This window comes from Hemibagrus wyckioides, linkage group LG10 (assembly GCF_019097595.1).
Source record: "Hemibagrus wyckioides isolate EC202008001 linkage group LG10, SWU_Hwy_1.0, whole genome shotgun sequence".
Lineage (NCBI taxonomy): Eukaryota > Metazoa > Chordata > Actinopteri > Siluriformes > Bagridae > Hemibagrus > Hemibagrus wyckioides.
The window spans coordinates 21,480,951-21,505,492 of NC_080719.1; the positions used below are offsets into that span (position 1 = coordinate 21,480,951).

Below are 24,542 nucleotides of genomic sequence, written 5' to 3' on the forward strand. Positions count from 1 at the left end.
GCTGCGGTTCGAGCTGAATGGAAGGATGATGGCTAAAAGAATCACTCTTTACAACCGCAGTGAGGAGAAAAGCAATCAGCAGGCAGAACACAATAAATCTTAAGGGTGGATGAGTTACAACAGCAGACAAGCACAGAAATGATTCCAGTATTTTGCAATACGCTGCAGAAGTGTGTGCCCTCATGCTAAACGCACTGTTAATGATTGCATGTCGGATCTTGCTGGGACTTTAAGAGCTGCACATCTTAAAAGTGCATCTTTAGTACCTGACTAAATGAAGGGAACAGTTGTAGTTATTTGGGGAGAGCTCAATGGCAACTTTATGACCAGGGTGCTTTATTTGACTAGACTGAGGCATTATGGGAAGTGACAGTGAGGGAAATCCTTTTAGAAGTTGAGCGTATATCTTAAAAATAGCATTTAAAATACAGTCATTAAAAAAAAAAAAAAAGTAAGATTATACCCATCAGAGGCACAGTAAGGTTTGGCGATGCAGATTTAACACAGTTTACTTGTTGAAGAAATGTACTATAGAGAAAAGTACACATTAAAATGAGTTTTTAAACAATGAGGATTTACAGATTTCAGGAGTATTACAGCACCATGGAATTATGCTTAGATCTGTTACTAAGGCATCTCATATTTGTAAACATAACCTCGTGTCCATATTTTTCCTCATCAAAATACATTTTTGGCTCTGGTTACTGATCAGAAGGTTGAGGGGTTCAAGCCCCAGCACTGCCACGCTGCCACTGTTGGGCTCTGGAGCAAGACCCTTAACCCTCCCTGCTCCAGGGTGAAGCGTCACGGCTGAGCCTGTGCTCTAACAAGCTGAGATATGATAAGGAAAGGTTTTCATTGTGCTGTATTGTATATAGGACAAATAAAGTCGTCTTCTTTGTAAATGATTTGTAATTATTACTCTTTGATTTCAGATGCGCAAAGAAAACCAGAACTCCAGCCAGCGTCTTCTTCGTCCTCCTGCGTGCTCTGGACCCCAGTCTGTTCTTCAGGAGACTGATGGAGTAAAGCGACAGAACTGAACATGTCATTTGGGATTGGGCCACTCCAGAACTCGAAGCAGCTGTGAGTAACGCCCACCTGTAAAGCCACTCTCCGCATCGGAGCTCTTTTGAAACGCTGCCCAAGCATTTGGTTCCAATAGTTACAGTATGGGAAAAGGCTGTAATGTTTGCATGATGTTCCTCTGGTCGAGCAACATCAGCTTAGCTTACCACGCGATGCCAATTGACCGGGTTGCCAGGTAAGTGTGCAGAAGTCCTAGGCAGACCATGTCTTCGTTAAGTGAACAGCATGTCAACCACACAGTGCAATATCACACTTCCTTGTTCAGGAGGCATTTTCCAGAACATTTTTTCCATGCAAAAATGACAGAAAGTACCTGGGCTAGCTGAGCTATAAAGTTCAAATCTATGTCTTTATATTTAAAAGAAAAAAAGAAGAAGAAAAAGTATAAATGTTTGGAGAGTTAATTTTTTATTTATTTGGCCAAATGTGTGCTACCAGCCATTCCAAATCTACACACTTTTTCACACTTCAGAACAAACCTTCAATAGATAGAAAACAACAATGCTAGTGAGGAACTAGCAGTTTTTTTTCTCTGTCCGTCTGTCCACTGGGAGCAACCAGAAAGCAGATGCACTGTGTTTACTGGCTATTCTTCAGCTCTTCTTCTTATATAGTGTCTCTTCCTCCCTCACTGCTCCAAACCTCGGCTTTGTTAGCGTAGACAACGCTCTGCTCTGCTGACAACTGCCCAAGTCAATAAAGTGACAAACTTTCTGACAATTTCAACTGCTTGACATTATGGTACAACATGGTGTAACAAAGTTCTGGAGAAAAACCTAAAATGCTTCCAGCAGCTGATTTCTCTGCCAGTACAAAAAGGAGTTTTTAAAGAAAAAAACCCCTGTGACTCTGGCAGATATGGACACAGATTAAAATAGAATATATTAGGTCCTGGTGCGAGAGAGAAACACGAGTCTGAGCTCAGCATGTTCAGCACAGGGGCAAAAAATACTGACAAATCTCTAAACTTCTAAGCAGCACTTATTGAGTTGTTTAGTGTTGAATGGAAATCTGAATAAATACAACAGATAAATGCAAATTTGTACTGTGACATCATAATAGAGCGGTGTATACAAACTAAATCCAGCTCAGGATGTAAATCAGGATAGAATCAACAGTGTACTCATTTATATCACTTCCTTGAGACATCACCTGCATCTCAATATTCTGTCAACATTTTCACTGCATTTGTTTAAATAAAAACTATGAGGACTAGTTTTTAGATTTTATAATAATAAATTTAAAAACGTTCATTTCCTTTTTTTAAAATATGCTTTTAAAACATTTCCCCTTAGGTGATGTTAAATAAGTACACTTCGTAAATTCAAAGAAATTATTGATTTTTGTTAGCAAACATATTATTAGATCATGTAATACTTATGTTTAAGTATTACATATACCATTTTTAATTAATAACATTGCTCTTTCCATACACTTAAATGTCTCTGAACTGGTATTAACATCATAATATCTTTAAAGTGTTACAAACATTTTGTTATTATTTCACAAGAAAATTTAGGCAGCTGCATCTACTGTAATAATTCCATTAAGCAGCTTAAGAACATTGATTAATTTACATATTTATGATGGTCATGTTAGCAATACTGTAATGACATTTTATTAATTTTGTAATGGGCGAAAAACAGCTTTATATGAACAAACCTGTGCACCTTCACTTCTTACCACTAGATGGGTGTGTAACTCGTACTAGTGTATCTGAGACCTTAACTGCCTGAATGAAATGTTCTCCATAATGTACAATATGTCTGCTGAATCTCTGCCAAACTAGCTTTGTGTACAGCCAATATTCACGTTCAGCCTGTTAGGAGGGAGTGAAGAACCTGCCACAGCCCCATATCAATTCCTCCACTTATTTTTGTTTGTTTTCGCTTCATACGCTGTTCCAGGGGAGCAATTTCCTGGGATGAAATTGAACTGTACTCCTCCTGGAATTCATTAGAATAAGAGAGCTGGGGTCCCACGCCTCTGTCGGGCCAAAGGGGGAATGATCTAAGCGAACTCCCACGGGCGTGGCACACTGCAGAGAGCCCAGGATAACGCTCTGGGGCTAGCAGGAGGCACTCGTCAGAAGGATACAAATAAACACCGCTGAATGGGGAATGAACGTCAGAGCAGCACGCTGAGGTGAGATGTGTGAAGAACATCACCTTTTATTCCAGGAGCAAATGTGACCTTCTTACATGACTTCAGCTTTACACAAGGAATCATATTAATGGCAAATAATCCACCAGCTTATCGTGCGATAAAAGAAGTTCTGTTTTTATTTTGCTTTTAGTTAACATGGAAAGTATTAATCTTGAGTTAGACATCAAGAACAAAACAACAAAACAAAAGATGATAAATAAATAACAGGTGGGTTTTCAGCCCCTTCCCCCTCCCCCCTCCCCAAAATGTTTTTGGGTGAAAGCAAAGAGAGTGACTCACCGAGACATGTTCATCAGCGCCAAACTTGGAGTGGAGTTTCTCTATTTCAACATGTACTTGGCCTGTAAATCCCGAGATTATCCACAACGCAGTGCACTAGTGAACATGACCCAGTGCTTTATCATCCGCACCACTCTCTTTGTCAAGTTTTGCAAAGGCTTCATATGTAAACACATCACCATTAAGCACTGCCAATAAAAGCATATAGCGCCAAGAGCACTACATACACACGCCGCAGCACTTCTGTGTGACGATTCTTCACCCTGACCCTCTGTCTCGGAGTTTAATATCAAGATAAATATGCTTCTAGGAGGCAACAAGAGGCAACTGTTATTGTGTTAACATTATAAAGGAAAAAAAAAAAAGGAATAAACCGATTATAGCTAAATAATAATGAACAAAAAGTAAACACTTAAAATGCTCTCGACTACTCTTGAAAACATTTTACATGGATACTATCACAGCAAATCAATAAATCTTTAGATGCAAAAGGTTCCGTACACAAAAGCTGTTATAATGGTAAAGAAAGTCGGAGGCTTGTGGAACCGTAATGGAAGTGGGAACTGAGTGTGTTTGTAATCTGGCCAAATAGGGCATCAGTGAAATGGAGGAACTTGAGCTGTGTGCAAGAATGACAAGTTATCTTTAACCGAGACGTGCAAGTCGACTGATCTGTGAGTATACCCCCTACAGAGCTGAACATCTTTCAAGGCGGAAAAACCTGCTGCTTATAAAGGAGCCCAAACAAACCCCTGACAAAAAAAGTAAAAACAAAAATGAAACACCTTAAAAAATTTTCAACAGTAAACTAATTAGGCTGAAGAGAGATTTTACCTTATCGGGTATTGCCGGGCAAGCAGACTGCACAAGGCTTGGTGTAGGTGAGAAAAGGCACTTAGCACAATTTATTGTATTGAGGTTTAAACTGGAAACACAGTGTCTGTCATATGTCTGTGAGATCAATGTAGCAGTTGGTTTATATATATATATTTTATTTTTTTGTTTAAAAAACTAGAACAGCTGAAGAGATGCAATGTGCATATGCAGTATGATTATTCACGTAAAGATCGTCGAGCTGATAGACTTTTTATTCATGTTCCTTCATCAGTCCTGGTCCATAATTGCCTCAGAAGTATTCCACGATCCTGACTCTAGCTCTTCAGTGAGACAGCTGTTTTATTCTAAAATTATACAAAAGGCTTGTATTTATTTATTTATTTTTTTTATCAAAGTAATAAAAGGTATCTGGGGACTGAAGCAGACAGAAAAGTCTTTTAAAAATAGCCGGTCTTGTGAAGGATAATATAAATGACAACTGACACCTAGTTTGTTCCCTTATTTTTGTAAAATCCTAATAAGGCTGAAGGCACTGGATTAGTTTGAAAGCACATGCAACCTGCAACATGTACATGATGACTTCATTCTCTTTTAATAGAACTAGAAAACACAATTTAAGCAACTGAATCAGAGAAGCTGTTTTTAGGGAAACATGAGATTATTTTTTTATATATACCAGGGGAGACATTCAGTCTTTTATAGGGTTTCTGAAGGAGTGTCATGAGACACTTAGTTTCATTTCAGATGGAAAAAAAGCCATTTACATTCAACAATCAGGGGTGTTGCAGCATCTGTACCAATATCCAAAAAACGCATAATAGCAAGACACTTTAGGCTTCAGTATTCCTTTGTGTGCAAGACAGATTCGGTTAAAAAAAGACGTTTATAACCGTTTTGTGCATTTTTAATGTTTATGCTCTACATTTTATACTGATATCTAATCTTTGGTTTTAAGTTGTGCATGCACAAATGTGTGTGTGTGTGTGTGTGGTAATTACACCTACTGTGACTCTGCTTCAGCGTTACACACCACACAGAAGTAGAATTAATAGTTGATAATGATGTGATGACTTGTTAAAGTCACCCTGCACAAGTTTGGATTAAAGCTTCTCGCAGTAATGAAGCAATCATATGACTGTAACATGAACCAATGAGCCATAGGAGATTTTTTTTTTTAAATGGCTGGCAAACATCATCCAGAAGTGAGCTTTAGTCAGGAGAAGCAGACGGAGGATGGATTCAGTTGGCCAGAGTCAGAGCGTGCATGTGCTTGGCGATTTCGTACACGTAGGTGATGTCAGGCCGCTTCTCCGGATCCGGATTGATGCACATATCTACCAGCTTTCGCAGCTGTGTTGAAAAAAAAAGAAAAGAAATAATATATAAGAGAATGATGATGCAATCAGTTTCCTTCATGTACATGCTGTATTTTGTCACGACTGATTTAATTGAGTGAAGCGTAAAATAACACAATATAGAAATACACCAAAACTATTCATTTGCAACAAATATTTTTTATTTACTGAGAAAAATCCAAGTTCATGTCTGAAGTCACATTTCCTCTAGGAGCCAAGAAATAGACTTGAAATAAGGCTAAAGCTTTCTACATCCTCGCTGCCTCACACACTCAAGTCCCCAAAATTCACACTCCCGTGCTACTGAGAGACAGAGAAGCGACCTCAGCCCCGACAACGGCATCATTAAAAGAAGAAAAAGAAAGGGAAAAAAATACCCCTCTCCCCAAATACCTAATCACCATGGCAACCGGCTCTTTCTAGCGCAGGCCTGGCTGCTGCTGCTGCTGTCTCCTAATCAGCACGGCATGTGAAATGCAAATCCGAGCCGGCGCAGAATTAGTGGAGGGAAAAAAAAAACGGTGGCTTGGGGAGTGGGGGGCAAATGAGGATGCAGATATGTAAAATATTCATATACCTTGTTTAAAAAAAAAAAAACAAAGAGGTGTGAGTCACAGATTTTCTGATGAGGGAAAGGGGTTGTCTGTCAGGAGATGGTAAATGACACACCAAAGATGAGCGACTGACAGTTTTCTGCCGTTCGCCTTCAGGAGCATTGTTTAAACGCAGACAGAGATGGATGCGGGCCCTCTGTCTGTGCTGGAGGGCGCATTTTTTTTTAGGTTTGGGGGGATTTGGGGGGTGTATTGGTTTGGGTGGATGCTGTTTCAGCAGTGCTGAGCTGATCTGGTGAATGGCGAGTTATGAACTGAGCTAATGGTGCTGATGATGACGGGGTTAGAAACATACAGTGAATATCAGGGTGATTCTTGATCAGCTGGGCTTCTAAATAAAGTCAGAGAGAAAGACTCCAGCGCGTATTTCTAAAATATGAACCGCTAATCCAGCACTTCCTTAAAACAAGGTCAGAGGTCATCTTGTAAACTCTGAATAGTGCACCAATTAACTGAACTACAACCACAATGGTGATGTGTTACTCATCCAAAATTGATGTTGTTACACTCCTCGCTATCACAGTAACATACTTCCACATGTATCCACAGTATTACAGCACTGAGCAAACACCAGACCTCCTCTAGTGTTTTTCTGCTGCACAAATGTGTCTTCTTTCTTAATTATTGAAATGAATGAAATTATAATAGCTGTAAATGACATTTTTGCTTATTTTTTCCTTTTTTTGTAAAATAAAACTGTAAACATCAGCTTTGACTGACATTCTACTCCTTATTTCTTCGTATACCAACCATTTTTTATTCTGAATTTTTATGTTTTGTGAAAGCTCCATAGTTAAAGGTGCTTTATAACTAAAACTGAACTGAATGGAATTTTATTGAATATATGTTTATATTATATACCATTATATTATATATAAACTGTTAACATTATATATAATATAGTATATTTTATAGTATACTACTATATAGTATATTTATAGTATATTACACTACTATATTACTCCAAACAGGAGTTTTGAATGTTTATGCTGATGTGCTGCTTTTTGTGCAGATTAAACTTCATTGTACTTTTACCTTTTCAGTATAACACCCAGTGGTTTTGTGGCTCAGGCCTCTTGGTTTTGTTTAAGTGCACATGACCTCAGCAAGAAAAAAACATTTAACTGTTTTTATCTAAGCAAGACATCTTTATATCGCAAGTGAAATCTGGCGGTCTGTTTTGGTCTGCTTTAAATTGAAAGCAGCTCAGCGTGCTGTGCCGTGTGGTGCAGTAACATCACTGCTGCTGCTGCTACTGAGGACCCTGGCGGCTTCGCTCCTGGTTTACACTCCACCCTGAAATACTGACCTGTGTTTACACATCCAATATAAAGATCCACAGCAATCACTTTTCATAATCAATGTAAGTGTTTAAATTGACATTTATTTCTTTTAAATATTAATTCTGGCTTAGATGCTTATTTTATGTCTTCAGCAGTACTGGGTCAAAAGAAAAGAGTAAATTTAGTAAGAAATAAACCACTTCAGAAAATGAAAATTGCGGTAATTTAAAGTAGTGTAGATGTAATGTAATATAAAGATAAGGTAATGCAATATAATGTAATGTAGATGTAGTGTAATATAATGTAATGTAGATGTAATGTCGATGTAATGTAGATGTAGTATAGATGGAGTGTCGATGTAATGTAGATGTAGTGTAATATAATGTAATGTAGATGTAGTGTAATATAATGTAATGTAGATGTAGTGTAATATAATGTAATGTAGATGTAATGTCGATGTAATGTAGATGTAGTATAGATGGAGTGTCGATGTAATGTAGATGTAGTGTAATATAATGTAATGTAGATGTAGTGTAGATACACTATATTGCCAAAAGTATTTGCTCACCTGCCTTGACTCGCATATGAACTTAAGTGACATCCCATTCCTAATCCATAGGGTTCAATATGACGTCAGTCCACCCTTTGCAGCTATAACAGCTTCAACTCTTCTGGGAAGGCTGTCCACAAGGTTTAGGAGTGTGTTTATGGGAATTTTTGACCATTCTTCCAGAAGTGCATTTGTGAGGTCACACACTGATGTTGGACGAGAAGGCCTGGCTCTCAGTCTCCGCTCTAATTCATCCCAAAGGTGTTCTATCGGGTTGAGGTCAGGACTCTGTGTAGGCCAGTCAAGTTCCTCCACACCAGACTCTGTCATCCATGTCTTTATGGACCTTGCTTTGTGCACTGGTGCACAGTCATGTTGGAAGAGGAAGGGGCCAGCTCCAAACTGTTCCCACAAAGTTGGGAGCATGGAATTGTCCAAAATGTCTTGGTATGCTGAAGCATTCAGAGTTCCTTTCACTGGAACTAAGGGGCCAAGCCCAGCTCCTGAAAAACAACCCCACACCATAATCCCCCCTCCACCAAACTTTACACTTGGCACAATGCAGTCAGACAAGTACCGTTCTCCTGGCAACCGCCAAACCCAGACTTGTCCATCAGATTGCCAGATGGAGAAGCGCGATTCGTCACTCCAGAGAACGCGTCTCCACTGCTCTAGAGTCCAGTGGCGGAGTGCTTTACACCACTGCATCCGACGCTTTGCATTGCACTTGGTGATGTATGGCTTGGATGCAGCTGCTCGGCCATGGAAACCCATTCCATGAAGCTCTCTGCACACTGTTCTTGAGCTAATCTGAAGGCCACATGAAGTTTGGAGGTCTGTAGCGATTGACTCTGCAGAAAGTTGGCGACCTCTTCGCACTATGCACCTCAGCATCCGCTGACCCCGCTCCGTCAGTTTACGTGGCCTACCACTTCGTGGCTGAGTTGCTGTCGTTCCCAAACACTTCCATGTTCTTATAATACAGCTGACAGTTGACTGTGGAATATTTAGGAGCGAGGAAATTTCACGACTGGATTTGTTGCACAGGTGGCATCCTATCACAGTTCCACGCTGGAATTCACTGAGCTCCTGAGAGCGACCCATTCTTTCACAAATGTTTGTAAAAACAGTCTGCATGCCTAGGTGCTTGATTTTATACACCTGTTGCCATGGAAGTGATTGGAACACCTGATTCTGATTATTTGGATGAGTGAGCGAATACTTTTGGCAATATAGTGTATAATGTAATGTAATGTAGATGTAGTGTCGATGTAGTGGTGATGTAATGAAGATGTAATGTAGATGTAGTGTAGATGTAGTGGTGATGTAGTGTAATGTAATGTAGAGTAGATATAGTGTAATGTAATGTAGATGTAGTGGAATGTAATGTAGATGTATTGGAATGTAATGTAGATGTAGTGTAGATGTAATGTAGATGTAGTGTAGATATAGTGTAGATTTAGTGTAGATTTAGTGTAGATTTAGTGTAATGTAGATGTAGTGTAGATGTAGTGGTGATGTAGTGTAATGTAATGTAGAGTAGATGTAGTGTAATGTAATGTAGATGTAGTGTAATGTAATGTAGATGTAATGTATATGTAGATGTAATGTAGATGTAGTGTAGATGTAATGTAGATGTAGTGTAGATGTAGTGTAGATGTAGTGTGGATGTAATGTAGAAGTAGTGTAATGTAATGTAGATGTAGTGTAGATGTAATGTAGATGTAGTGTGGATGTAATGTAGATGTAGTGTAATGTAATGTAGATGTAGTGTAGATGTAGTGTAATGTAATGTAGATGTAGTGTAGATGTAATGTAGATGTAGGGTAGATGTAGTGTAGATGTAGTGTAATGTAATGTAGATGTAGTGTAGATGTAATGTAGATGTAGGGTAGATGTAGTGTAGATACAGTGTAATGTAATGTGGATGTAGTGTAGATGTAGTGTAATGTAATGTAGATGTAATGTAGATGTAGTGTAGATGTAATGTAGATGTAGTGTAATGTAATGTAGATGTAGTGTAATGTAATGTAGATGTAGTGTAGATGTAATGTAGATATAGTGTGGATGTAATGTAGATGTAGTGTAATGTAATGTAGATGTAGTGTAGATGTAATGTAGATGTAGTGTAATGTAATGTAGATGTAATGTAGATGTAGATGTAATGTAGATGTAGTGTAGATGTAATGTAGATGTAGTGTGGATGTAATGTAGATGTAGTGTAATGTAATGTAGATGTAGTGTAGATGTAATGTAGATGTAGTGTGGATGTAATGTAGATGTAGGGTAGATGTAGTGTAGATACAGTGTAATGTAATGTAGATGTAGTGTAGATGTAGTGTAATGTAATGTAGATGTAATGTAGATGTAGTGTAGATGTAATGTAGATGTAGTGTAATGTAATGTAGATGTAGTGTAGATGTAGTGTAATGTAATGTAGATGTAGTGTAGATGTAGTGTAATGTAATGTAGATGTAGTGTAGATGTAATGTAGATGTAGGGTAGATGTAGTGTAGATGTAGTGTAATGTAATGTAGATGTAGTGTAGATGTAGTGTAATGTAATGTAGATGTAGTGTAGATGTAATGTAGATGTAGGGTAGATGTAGTGTAGATACAGTGTAATGTAATGTGGATGTAGTGTAGATGTAGTGTAATGTAATGTAGATGTAATGTAGATGTAGTGTAGATGTAATGTAGATGTAGTGTAATGTAATGTAGATGTAGTGTAATGTAATGTAGATGTAGTGTAGATGTAATGTAGATATAGTGTGGATGTAATGTAGATGTAGTGTAATGTAATGTAGATGTAGTGTAGATGTAATGTAGATGTAGTGTAATGTAATGTAGATGTAATGTATATGTAGATGTAATGTAGATGTAGTGTAGATGTAATGTAGATGTAGTGTGGATGTAATGTAGATGTAGTGTAATGTAATGTAGATGTAGTGTAGATGTAATGTAGATGTAGTGTGGATGTAATGTAGATGTAGGGTAGATGTAGTGTAGATACAGTGTAATGTAATGTAGATGTAGTGTAGATGTAGTGTAATGTAATGTAGATGTAATGTAGATGTAGTGTAGATGTAATGTAGATGTAGTGTAATGTAATGTAGATGTAGTGTAGATGTAGTGTAGATGTAGTGTAATGTAGATGTAATGTAGATATAGTGTGGATGTAATGTAGATGTAGTGTAATGTAATGTAGATGTAGTGTAGATGTAGATGTAATGTAGATGTAGTGTAGATGTAATGTAGATGTAGTGTAGATGTAATGTAGATGTAGTGTGGATGTAATGTAGATGTAGTGTAATGTAATGTAGATGTAGTGTAGATGTAATGTAGATGTAGTGTGGATGTAATGTAGATGTAGTGTAATGTAATGTAGATGTAGTGTAGATGTAATGTAGATGTAGGGTAGATGTAGTGTAGATGTAGTGTAATGTAATGTAGATGTAGTGTAGATGTAGTGTAGATGTAGGGTAGATGTAGTGTAATGTAATGTAGATGTAGTGTAGATGTAGTGTAATGTAATGTAGATGTAGTGTAGATGTAATGTAGATGTAGGGTAGATGTAGTGTAGATACAGTGTAATGTAATGTAGATGTAGTATAGATGTAGTGTAATGTAATGTAGATGTAATGTAGATGTAGTGTAGATGTAATGTAGAAGTAGTGTAATGTAATGTAGATGTAGTGTAGATGTAGTGGAATTCACTGAGCTCCTGAGAGCGACCCATTCTTTCACAAATGTTTGTAAAAACAGTCTGCATGCCTAGGTGCTTGATTTTATACACCTGTTGCCATGGAAGTGATTGGAACACCTGATTCTGATTATTTGGATGAGTGAGCGAATACTTTTGGCAATATAGTGTATAATGTAATGTAATGTAGATGTAGTGTCGATGTAGTGGTGATGTAATGTAATGTAGATGTAGTGTCGATGTAATGTAGATGTAATGAAGATGTAATGTAGATGTAGTGTAATGTAGATGTAATGAAGATGTAGTGGTGATGTAGTGTAATGTAATGTAGAGTAGATATAGTGTAATGTAATGTAGATGTAGTGGAATGTAATGTAGATGTATTGGAATGTAATGTAGATGTAGTGTAGATGTAATGTAGATGTAGTGTTATGTAATGTAGATGTAATGTAGATGTAGTGTAGATATAGTGTAGATTTAGTGTAGATTTAGTGTAATGTAGATGTAATGTAGATGTAGTGTAATGTAGATGTAGTGTAGATGTAGTGGTGATGTAGTGTAATGTAATGTAGAGTAGATGTAGTGTAATGTAATGTAGATGTAGTGTAATGTAATGTAGATGTAGTGGAATGTAATGTAGATGTAGTGGAATGTAATGTAGATGTAGTGTAGATGTAATGTAGATGTAGATGTAATGTAGATGTAATGTAGATGTAGTGTAGATATAGTGTAGGTTTAGTGTAGATTTAGTGTAATGTAGATGTAGTGTAGATGTAGTGGTGATGTAGTGTAATGTAATGTAGAGTAGATGTAGTGTAATGTAATGTAGATGTAGTGTAATGTAATGTAGATGTAGTGGAATGTAATGTAGATGTAGTGGAATGTAATGTAGATGTAGTGTAGATGTAATGTAGATGTAGATGTAATGTAGATGTAATGTAGATGTAGTGTAGATATAGTGTAGGTTTAGTGTAGATTTAGTGTAATGTAGATGTAGTGTAGATGTAGTGGTGATGTAGTGTAATGTAATGTAGAGTAGATGTAGTGTAATGTAATGTAGATGTAGTGGAATGTAATGTAGATGTAGTGTAGATGTAGTGTAGATATAGTGTAGATTTAGTGTAGATGTAGTGTAGATGTAGTGTAGATGTAGTGTAGATGTAATGTAGATGTAGTGTAATGTAATGTAGATGTAATGTAGATGTAGTGTAGATGTAGTGTAGATGTAATGTAGATGTAGTGTAATGTAATGTAGATGTAGTGTAATGTAATGTAGATGTAATGTATATGTAGATGTAATGTAGATGTAGTGTAGATGTAATGTAGATGTAGTGTAGATGTAGTGTAGATGTAGTGTAGATGTAATGTAGATGTAGTGTGGATGTAATGAAGTAGTGTAATGTAATGTAGATGTAGTGTAGATGTAATGTAGATGTAGTGTAATGTAATGTAGATGTAGTGTAGATGTAATGTAGATGTAGGGTAGATGTAGTGTAGATGTAGTGTAGATGTAGTGTAGATGTAGGGTAGATGTAGTGTAATGTAATGTAGATGTAGTGTAGATGTAGTGTAATGTAATGTAGATGTAGTGTAGATGTAGTGTAATGTAATGTAGATGTAGTGTAGATGTAATGTAGATGTAGTGTAATGTAATGTAGATGTAGTGTAGATGTAGTGTAGATGTAATGTAGATGTAGTGTAGATGTAATGTAGATGTAGTGTAATGTAATGTAGATGTAGTGTAGATGTAATGTAGATGTAGTGTAATGTAATGTAGATGTAGTGTAGATGTAATGTAGATGTAGTGTAATGTAATGTAGATGTAGTGTAATGTAATGTAGATGTAGTGTAGATGTAGTGTAGATGTAATGTAGATGTAGTGTAATGTAGATGTAGATGTAGATGTAGTGTAATGTAATGTAGATGTAGTGTAGATGTAGTGTAATGTAATGTAGATGTAGTGTAATGTAATGTAGATGTAGTGGTGATGTAGTGTTATGTAATGTAGATGTGGTGTAGATATAGTGTAGATGTAATGTAGATGTAGTGGTGATGTAGTGTTATGTAATGTAGATGTGGTGTAGATATAGTGTAGATGTAATGTAGATGTAGTGTAATGTAATGTAGATATAGTGTAGATGTATTGTAACGTAAACTAATGTAATTTAGATGTAATATAAAGTAATGTAGATATAGTGTAGATATAGTGTGGATATAGTGTAGATGTAATGTAGATGTAATGTAGACATAGTGTAGATGTAATGTAATGTAATGTAGATGTAGTTAGTTGTAATGTAGATATAGTGTAATGTAATGTAGATGTAGTGTAGCTGTAGTGTAGATATAGTGTAGATGTAATGTAGATGTAGTGTAGATGGAATGTAGATGTAATGTAGATATAGTGTAATGTAATGTAGATATAGTGTAATGTAATGTAGATGTAATGTAGATATAGTGTAATGTAATGTAGATGTAGATGTAGTGTAGATGTAATGTAGATGTAATGTAGATATAGTGTAATGTAATGTAGATATAATGTAGATGTAATGTAGATGTAGTGTAGATGTAGAGTAGATGTAATGTAGATATAGTGTAATGTAATGTAGATGTAATGTAGATATAGTGTAATGTAATGTAGATGTAGTGTAGATGTAATGTAGATATAGTGTAGATGTAATGTAGATATAGTGTAGATGTAGTGTAGATATAGTGTAATGTAATGTAGATGTAATGTAGATATAGTGTAATGTAGATATAGTGTAGATGTAACGTAAATGTAGATGTAATGTAGATGTAGTGTAGATGTAATGTAGATATAGTGTAATGTAATGTAGATGTAGTGTAGATATAGTGTAATGTAATGTAGATGTAATGTAGATATCGTGTAATGTAATGTAGATGTAATGTAGATATAGTGTAGATGTAATGTAGATGTAATGTAGATATAGTGTAGATATAGTGTAATGTAATGTAGATGTAATGTAGATATAGTGTAATGTAATGTAGATGTAATGTAGATATAGTGTAGATGTAGTGTAGATGTAATGTAGATATAGTGTAGATGTAGTGTAGATATAGTGTAATGTAATGTAGATATAGTGCAGATGTAGTGTAGATATAGTGTAATGTAATGTAGATATAGTGTATATATAATGTAGATATAGTGTAATGTAATGTAGATGTAGTGTAGATATAATGTAGATATAGTGTAATGTAATGTAGATGTAGTGTAGATATAATGTAGATATAGTGTAATGTAATGTAGATATAGTGTAATGTAATGTAGATGTAATGTAGATATAGTGTAGATCTAGTGTAGATATAGTGTAATGTAATGTAGATGTAGTGTAGATGTAATGTAGATGCAGTGTAGATGTAATGTAGATGTAATGTAGATATAATGTAGATATAGTGTAATGTAATGTAGATATAGTGTATATATAATGTAGATATAGTGTAATGTAATGTAGATGTAGTGTAGATATAATGTAGATATAGTGTAATGTAATGTAGATGTAGTGTAGATATAATGTAGATATAGTGTAATGTAATGTAGATATAGTGTAATGTAATGTAGATGTAATGTAGATATAGTGTAGATCTAGTGTAGATATAGTGTAATGTAATGTAGATGTAGTGTAGATGTAATGTAGATGCAGTGTAGATGTAATGTAGATGTAATGTAGATATAATGTAGATATAGTGTAATGTAATGTAGATGTAGTGTAGATGTAATGTAGATGCAGTGTAGATGTAATGTAGATGTAATGTAGATATAATGTAGATATAGTGTAGATGTAGTGTAGATATAGTGTAATGTAATGTAGATGTAGTGTAGATGTAATGTAGATGCAGTGTAGATGTAATGTAGATGTAATGTAGATGTAATGTAGATATAGTGTAATGAAACGTAGATACTGTGTAGATGCAGTATAGATATAATGTAGATGTAATGTAATGTAGATATAGTGAAGATGTAATGTAGATGTAGTGTAGACGTAGTGTAGATGTAATGTAGATATAGTGTAATGTAATGTAGATATAGTGTAGATGTAATGTAGATATAGTGTAATGTAATGTAGATGTAATGTAGATGTAGTGTAGATGTAATGTAGATGCAGTATAGATGTAATGTAGATGTAATGTAGATGTAGTGTAGATGTAATGTAGATGTAGTGTAGATGTAATGTAGATATAGTGTAGATGTAATGTAGATGTAATGTATATGTAGATGTAATGTAGATGTAGTGTAGATGTAATGTAGATGTAGTGTAGATGTAATGTAGATATAGTGTAGATGTAATGTAGGTGTAGTGTAGATGTAATATAGATGTAATGTAGATGTAGTGTAGATGTAATGTAGATGTAGTGTAGATGTAATGTAGATATAGTGTAATGTAATGTAGATGTAATGTATATGTAGATGTAATATAAAGTAATGTAAATGTAATGTAGATGTAGTGTAGATGTAATGTAGATATAGTGTAATGTAATGTAGATGTAATGTAGATATAGTGTAGATGTAATGTAGATGTAGTGTAGATATAATGTAGATATAGTGTAATGTAATGTAGATATAGTGTAATGTAATGTAGATGTAATGTAGATATAGTGTAGATCTAGTGTAGATATAGTGTAATGTAATGTAGATGTAGTGTAGATGTAATGTAGATGCAGTGTAGATGTAATGTAGATGTAATGTAGATATAATGTAGATATAGTGTAATGTAATGTAGATGTAGTGTAGATGTAATGTAGATGCAGTGTAGATGTAATGTAGATGTAATGTAGATATAATGTAGATATAGTGTAGATGTAGTGTAGATATAGTGTAATGTAATGTAGATGTAGTGTAGATGTAATGTAGATGCAGTGTAGATGTAATGTAGATGTAATGTAGATATAATGTAGATATAGTGTAGATGTAGTGTAGATATAGTGTAATGTAATGTAGATGTAGTGTAGATGTAATGTAGATGCAGTGTAGATGTAATGTAGATGTAATGTAGATGTAATGTAGATATAGTGTAATGAAACGTAGATACTGTGTAGATGCAGTATAGATATAATGTAGATGTAATGTAATGTAGATATAGTGAAGATGTAATGTAGATGTAGTGTAGACGTAGTGTAGATGTAATGTAGATATAGTGTAATGTAATGTAGATATAGTGTAGATGTAATGTAGATATAGTGTAATGTAATGTAGATATAGTGTAGATGTAATGTAGATATAGTGTAATGTAATGTAGATGTAATGTAGATGTAGTGTAGATGTAATGTAGATGTAGTGTAGATGTAATGTAGATATAGTGTAGATGTAATGTAGATGTAATGTATATGTAGATGTAATGTAGATGTAGTGTAGATGTAATGTAGATGTAGTGTAGATGTAATGTAGATATAGTGTAGATGTAATGTAGATGTAGTGTAGATGTAATGTAGATGTAATGTAGATGTAGTGTAGATGTAATGTAGATGTAGTGTAGATGTAATGTAGATGTAATGTAGATATAGTGTAATGTAATGTAGATGTAATGTAGATATAGTGTAGATGTAATGCAGATATAGTGTAATGTAATGTAGATGTAATGTAGATATAGTGTAGATGTAATGTAGATATAGTGTAATGTAATGTAGATGTAATGTAGATATAGTGTAATGTAATGTAGATGTAATGTATATGTAGATGTAATATAAAGTAATGTAAATGTAATGTAGATGTAGTGTAGATGTAATGTAGATATAGTGTAATGTAATGTAGATGTAATGTAGATATAGTGTAGATGTAATGTAGATGTAGTGTAGATGTAATGTATATATAGTGTAATGTAATGTAGATGTAATGTAGATATAGTGTAGATGTAGATATAGTGTAGATGTATTGTAATCTAAAGTAATGTAACGTAGATGTAATATAAAGTAATGTAGATGTAGTGTAGTTTATTTATTTATAAAGCACATTTAAAAACAACAGGAGTTGTAACCAAAGTGCTGTACAACAAACATAAAACAGGATAAAAACATACCCAATCAAGACAAACACGGGGCAAATCAAATTTTACACCCTTTTAAAACATACAGAATAAAAATGGGTTTTCAAAGCAGATTTGAGCAAAGAAATAAAAGGCGACGATCTTATGTAGAGGGGAAGACTGTTCCAAAGCCTAGGAGCTGCCACAGCAAAAGCCCGGTCGCCTTCAGTTTTAAAATGTGAACGAGGGACTGACAGAAGAAATTGACTAGACTAGTGTAGATGTAATGTAATGTAGATGTAGTGTAGATGTAATGTAATGTAATGTGATGTAGATGTAGTGTAGATATAATGTAATGTAATGTAGATGTAGTGTAGATGTAATGTAATGTAGATGTAGTGTAGATGTAATGTAATGTAGATGTAGTGTAGATATAATGTAATGTAATGTAGATGTAGTGTAGATGTAATGTAATGTAGATGTAGTGTAGATGTAATGTAATGTGTATATGCAGTGTAGATGTAATGTATATGGTGTCTAATCTGAAATGTCTCACCTCTTCTGAATAGTGATCAGATGGTAGAGGAGGGTAGTCGCACTGCTCGATCTTTTTACACAGCGAGTACAGGTTCATCTTGTCCCCATAGAATGGACTCTGAAGAGCCGCCATCTATAAGGGAGGGAAGGAAAAGCTGTTAGATTTCACCACGAGCACTTCGAGCGGCTGTAGAGCGTGCTGAGGTCAGTCTTCACTCCATCCTTCTACCTCTGATATTCATCACCGACCTTGTCATGTCCGAGTCATATGATGTAGATTGATTTGGTTACACGGAGACACTGACTGACTGACAGTCTAATTCCAGACAGTTAATTCTGTGTGAAACTCCTCAGCTGACTCGGCCACTCAGTTGAATCTTCACCCAAAAACCTGAATGCAGCTAAACAATGACTAATTAATTCATTCTTAATTCTTGTCATATCTCTTTCTGTATCGCTAAGCAAAATGAAAGCTAAAATAAAATGTTATATTTGTTATTTCCCCACAAATACAAGCCACTGTTACAAAATACACAACTAAACTTGACATTGTTTTCTTTATCTTCAATAAGCATTTAATATTTACATAAAACACTACACCAAACAGGTAGAGAAAATTGCTTTCCAATTATAATTTAAAATAATTAATGTGTTTTTAGTTTCTCGTTTCGTCCTTCTCATGCCTTTCTAATGTCGAACTCGTTAACATTTAGACCTATGTTAATTAGCACTGGGTGGGGCTAATTAACATATGCAGATAATGGGCAGTTTGTACTGAACCAGTCCTTTATTATTCCTTTATGAATAGTGCACCATTTTATGCAAAACAGAGTGTCTCTTCATAAAAGATGATGAAACATCAGTATAATAAATAACAATTCCAGACAATTAATCATGCACACAAACTGATCGAAAAAGATAAATAATCTCAAAGATAATGAGGTTTAACAAATCCACCACATCCGAGCCGGAATGTGACTGCAACACGAATGCTTCCAGACGTTTCTCTCTCCCACAGTCTCCACGTCATTTATCAACACTGCCATTCCCTAGCAACCCAATAAAATCCGAGACGTGTGTGCGTGTGTGTGTGTGTGTGTATGTACGAGTACGCTTGTGAAAAGATATGGTCAAATTTGACAAAAAAGTGTATCTTGCTCTTCTATTACATTATATTGTGTACGTGTTCTTTAAAATCGGATCATTATGCCTTTACCTTTAACAGTTACAGCAGCTGAACAATCAATCTCGATCAATCATGATTAGAAAACTGGTGACATTATAAAATATAGTCTGCAGCAGCCTTAATATTTTATGTTCTTTTTTTATGAACGTTATGCAATGCTGCAAGATTTTGCAAGCTATACTGCAGAACTGGAACTACAGCAGAAGCCGGGTGCGGCTTCAGGCATTAGAATGAGGTTTAAGAAAGCGGCTGCGGTTTTGTAATAACACATTCTCAGGCACACACCCTCTCAATCTTTCTCTTCTCTCTCACGCTCACAATAGAAGCACAGCCACTCAATCTTCATCAAGCAGTAGCTGACACACTGGCTGGAGTTCTGCTATAGTAAATAACAGACCTCGCTGAATGACGGCTTTGGGGTTGATGAAGATATCAGGCAGCTGAGACGCAGCCTGCTGAACATATGACGTTAGGGGGTTTATCACGATCCTGATACAGACAGCAGCAATGACAGACTCTAATCCAGCCTTTCAGTTCATTTCTCCTCCATCACGACATGTTCTCATTTTCATGCCGTCATCATAATTAATAATTATGGCCATGTGATTTGGCCATAAGGTGATATTGTGATGTTTTCACACTGACACTATTTGGTTTGCTTTATTTTTTCTCAAAATGGAAATGAAATGTGGATGTAGTATCACAAGCATGACAACAAATTGTGATTCATCAGGCTTAATATTATTTACCTGTGAAACTGAAGTGTGTTTGTGAGGACAACATGGTAGCCAGATCTCTGCTTGGTGGACAAAAGGTCAGATTTCTCGCTCGTGATGCTTTTCACACAGTGAAAACACAAGTGTGACACATCCTGTGCTAATTATTCTTTTCTCTAGCAACTAACTATCTTTGTTAGTTGGAGTTAGCAAAGGTTGAAAACAGAATCAGCCAAAACCAATGTGAGATTTGATCTCGACAGGTGCGTCCCTGCTTGTTACTGTTGATACTGCTGTGCCGTGTGCAGGGTGGAAATCCCAAAAAGCAGCAGCATTTCTATTAGCTCTACAATTGCCACGATTACTCCCACCCCCTCATCTAATTCTTACCCACTACCTAACTCTCTCCATCACACATCAGCTATCGGCTGGGGATTATGGGATAGGCATTTGGTTGTTCTGAGTCACTTGATCCCCAACTCTACCGCAGCCTAACACATGTTTGGTGCTGTCTGTCCTCTTCTGCATACAAGAGCTCACAGACCCCTGGGATTGGCTAGCATCACTCTGACTGACAGGGGCATGAGAGTAACAGCAGCCCTCCCACCCACAATAGTTCTGCCCTTTTGGGTGGATGGCTGCGGCATCTCCGTGAATTAAACTCACGACAGGGTGAAGACTTTTCTGTTGTGAGACTCAGAAGCTTTTACATTGCATGTAAAAAAAGAGACAATAAAACAAAAACTTAACAAAAAGAAAGCACATCCAACAGATAAAATCACCCTTCCAATTATTCACAGTCGCACACAACAGTCACAGAATCAAGGACCAGTTGTTAAGAAACCCTTACAACAAAAGTAGGCTTGTTTGCTAGCATTTAGCTAGTCGGCCAGTTAACTTAGCTAAAGGCGGTGATGAACTAAATCCCTTTGACAGATCTGGCTACATTTAATAGATCACTAAAAACTGAAATGCATGTTAACTTCTGAGAATTCCAGCTTCCAAAGTGCATTTCCATGTTTATCAGAGATCCTGACATTTTTATTGAGGATAAGCTGTACACTTCATCCCAGTAGTTACATTTCTAGTGAAGTCTACATATTTATGGGCATCTAAACACGAGTACACATACGAATGAAGCTTCCCCTGAGAGCAGAATGTTAACACCACTAACTTAAAAGAACTGAAAAACATTTTTATCTTTACCTTTAACTGAACATTTTCAAGGCAGTTTTTAATCTATACCTCTGTAGCAAAGGTGCAGCAGTGCTGATCTCGAATCACCTCAAGATTTCAAAGTTAAATGACAAGAACAAACAGACCAGTGAGTGATTTGCAACAGAGCCCAATCAGCAGTGCCGGCTTTGAGAGCTCACCACAGAACACCTGCTGATAATAAAAGCCATGAGCGCAGAGCCTTGTTTTGTTTGTTTAAAGAAGGTCCAAGTGATGTAGAGTCATCAGAACAGGCTGAAACTTGCACAGACTTTAAAATACACTAGACATCTTCACATGCTCGAGTCCTGAAAACAGAACGCTGGAATGGACATTCGGGGGAAAGCCTTTCCTGAAACGTTCATGCCACTTCTCTAGCGTTGCTCAAATGATTTATTTTTCCTTTTGACTTCTCCTCAACCTTATATTAGAAAAGAACAACAGAATTGGACTGTGAAGGTTGTGCAGCATGAAGTAAGAAGTACAGTGCTACCCTGGGCTACATGTAGGAAGCTACATACCACAGCATGCATGTTAGGTGTCCCTGTGCTCTTTCAGGATGGTGTATGTGGCACACAACACAATAAAATGACCGGATGTGGCACAGCCCTCTTATTATATGTGCAATTTATCAATTATCACTGAAAGTGCCTTTTCCCCTACTTTAACATTCAATCATTTTGCATGAAATATATGAGATGTGTGGGATTATTTTGCTATCTAAGATACTAAGAAATCCAGAACAGCAGTGGAACAGTCAATTAACCTGAAATTCAAAGAACACTGACATAAAATTACCTGATGTTACAACAACATAATGAAGTCCACAGCAAATGCAATTCCCTTTGGATCATTTTTTGAATTGACTTCATATGTTGATTTTGTATTGTGGAAAGGAATTTTAACAGCGTTCTAAGTTTAGACATATACACTTTCCTCCAGACATTCCACTGGATGGAAATCTGTGCATTTTGAGGTCAGAGAGCAAAACCTTGAACGCTTTGTCATGTTCTGGAAAAAAGTGCACGTCCCTAGCTGTCCACACTGGACCAGGCCAACTTCTTCCACTGCTCTAAGACCGAGATCTGACGCTCACATGCCCACTGTAGGCATCATGTAGAGGTCAGCATGGCCACTCTGACCGGCCTGAGGCTCAGCAAACCCCATATGCAGCAGCATGTGATGCTCTGTGTGTGAACACATTCCTGCTCTAAGAATCATTGAACAGTTTTTTGAGGCTTTCAATTACAGGAATTCAAAACATATTAAAACACCTTTTCTGCTTAGTTACAACTGGTTTTATTTTAGTACTTTTACAAGTTCATGTCAAAAAGCAAATGAGAGAATGAGACAAAGTGAATGAGCAAAGTGTGAGAAGTGTTCGAGTGAGACAGCACTCCACTTGTGAGTGAAGTGTGAGTGACTGGCAATTAAGGAGAGGAGAGGAGAGGAGAGGAGAGGAGAGGAGAGGAGAGGGGAGGAGAGGAGAGGAGAGGAGAGGAGAGGGGAGGAGAGGAGAGGAGAGGAGAGGAGAGGAGAGGAGAGGAAAGGAAAGGAAAGGAAAGGAAAGGAAAGGAAAGGAAAGGAAAGGAAAGGAAAGGAGGAATGGGGCTTTGCTTCTCTGAACACTTGATCACTGCTCCTCACGCAAACACTAATGCGGGCCAGAACTGTTCTAATCGCTCGCCACAAACACAACCAGCTCATGTAGCATGGACTGCTGAGTCTCCAGCAAAGAGTCAAGCATCAAGAGTTTAGTCACAATCTTTAGGGCTTAGACATAAACCCAAAGAGTAGAACTCCTACTCTGAACAGATATATTAAAAAAAGGGAGAAAGCGCTGATATTTGTTTAGGTTCTTAAGTGCTGATTTCCCTGGAGATGAGTCAGTTTTCATAAATACAGTGACACGGTGCACACATGACTGTCCCTGTACAAATGTGTTACAGACACACTCACAAAAATGCACACAGACGGATTTCTCAAGCTATGGGTATGCAAAGGAACAGTACACTTTTACTGCAACATCTGGCTCTGTTCGATACGCTGCTGCTCCTGCAAAAAAGTTCCTCAGGGTAATTACAGTGTGCAGCAATTCTGCAGCACACAAGTTAGGCAGCCTGAACCAGTCGTGTCTGTGTGTGTGTATGTGTGTGTGGCAAGCGGGACACCACATGTGATCTCAGCCCCACTGTGTGTCTGCTTGCACATGCTCAGGAGTAGTGAGCATGCGTTTTCATGTGGGGGAGAGCAGGAGGAGCAGCTGCAGCCAACAAAGGGTTAAACAAGGACCACAGTGTTTTCATGCATCCTCTGCTGCTGACAGATGAAAAATGTCAACTGTCCTGTTTTCTATTTTGGAGTTTTTGCACTATTCATCTGGTTCATTAGTGGCGGGCCGCTTGTGGCCCTGACAGCTGCTCAGCCTGCGCTCGTGGCCCCTGAATTTTTCAGACTAATTTGATTCGATGGGTGAGATGATTGACTTGCTCTCTGACCCCCCGGAGCCCAGAGGCACTCCTCATTGTTATTCCGGAGCTGTCCAACACACACTGCGCTGGCCTGCTGTCTGACTGCACACGGGCACAGACACACACACACACACCGCAATCCGCTTCCACAAAGGCACCACGCCCACACAGAAATGCATGCAACTGAAAACACACATACACACACACACAGTAACACACCTGGGTGTGTTTAAAAACAAACTGACATGGGCATACACACACAGTATATGGACTGGGGGAAAAAGAAACACACACACATACACACACCCTTGGCCACCAGGGGAAAGTGAGCATCAGTGACCATGTAAAGATCTCAAGTGGAATAAAACCATAACTCAGATTTAATTAATATTGACCTGTTTGTTTCTGCACAAATAAATTACCCCCCATCTTCTGCTTGATTAAGAAAATGAGGAAAGTGAGATGTCAGAAATCTCAAGCCTCCACTGCACTCTCTCATCAAGTTTATTCAACGTGTATATTCTACAGACGTGTTCATTTATTAAACTATTAAATAAAACTCTTGCT

The 24,542-nt window shown here is 36.7% G+C and overlaps 1 protein-coding gene across 1 annotated transcript in view; it reads right to left on the reverse strand.

Moving 5' to 3' along the window:
* Nucleotides 1-3,348: 3,348 nt before the first annotated feature.
* Nucleotides 3,349-24,542, reverse strand: part of nek7 (NIMA-related kinase 7) — a 70,640-nt gene continuing 49,446 nt past the window's right edge. The window contains exons 9-10 of the mRNA XM_058400932.1: nucleotides 18,407-18,520; nucleotides 3,349-5,721 (exon numbers count right to left, since the gene is read on the reverse strand). Coding sequence (XP_058256915.1) covers nucleotides 5,611-5,721; nucleotides 18,407-18,520 — 225 coding nt within the window. The 3' untranslated portion in view covers nucleotides 3,349-5,610. The remainder of the gene's footprint in view (nucleotides 5,722-18,406; nucleotides 18,521-24,542) is intronic.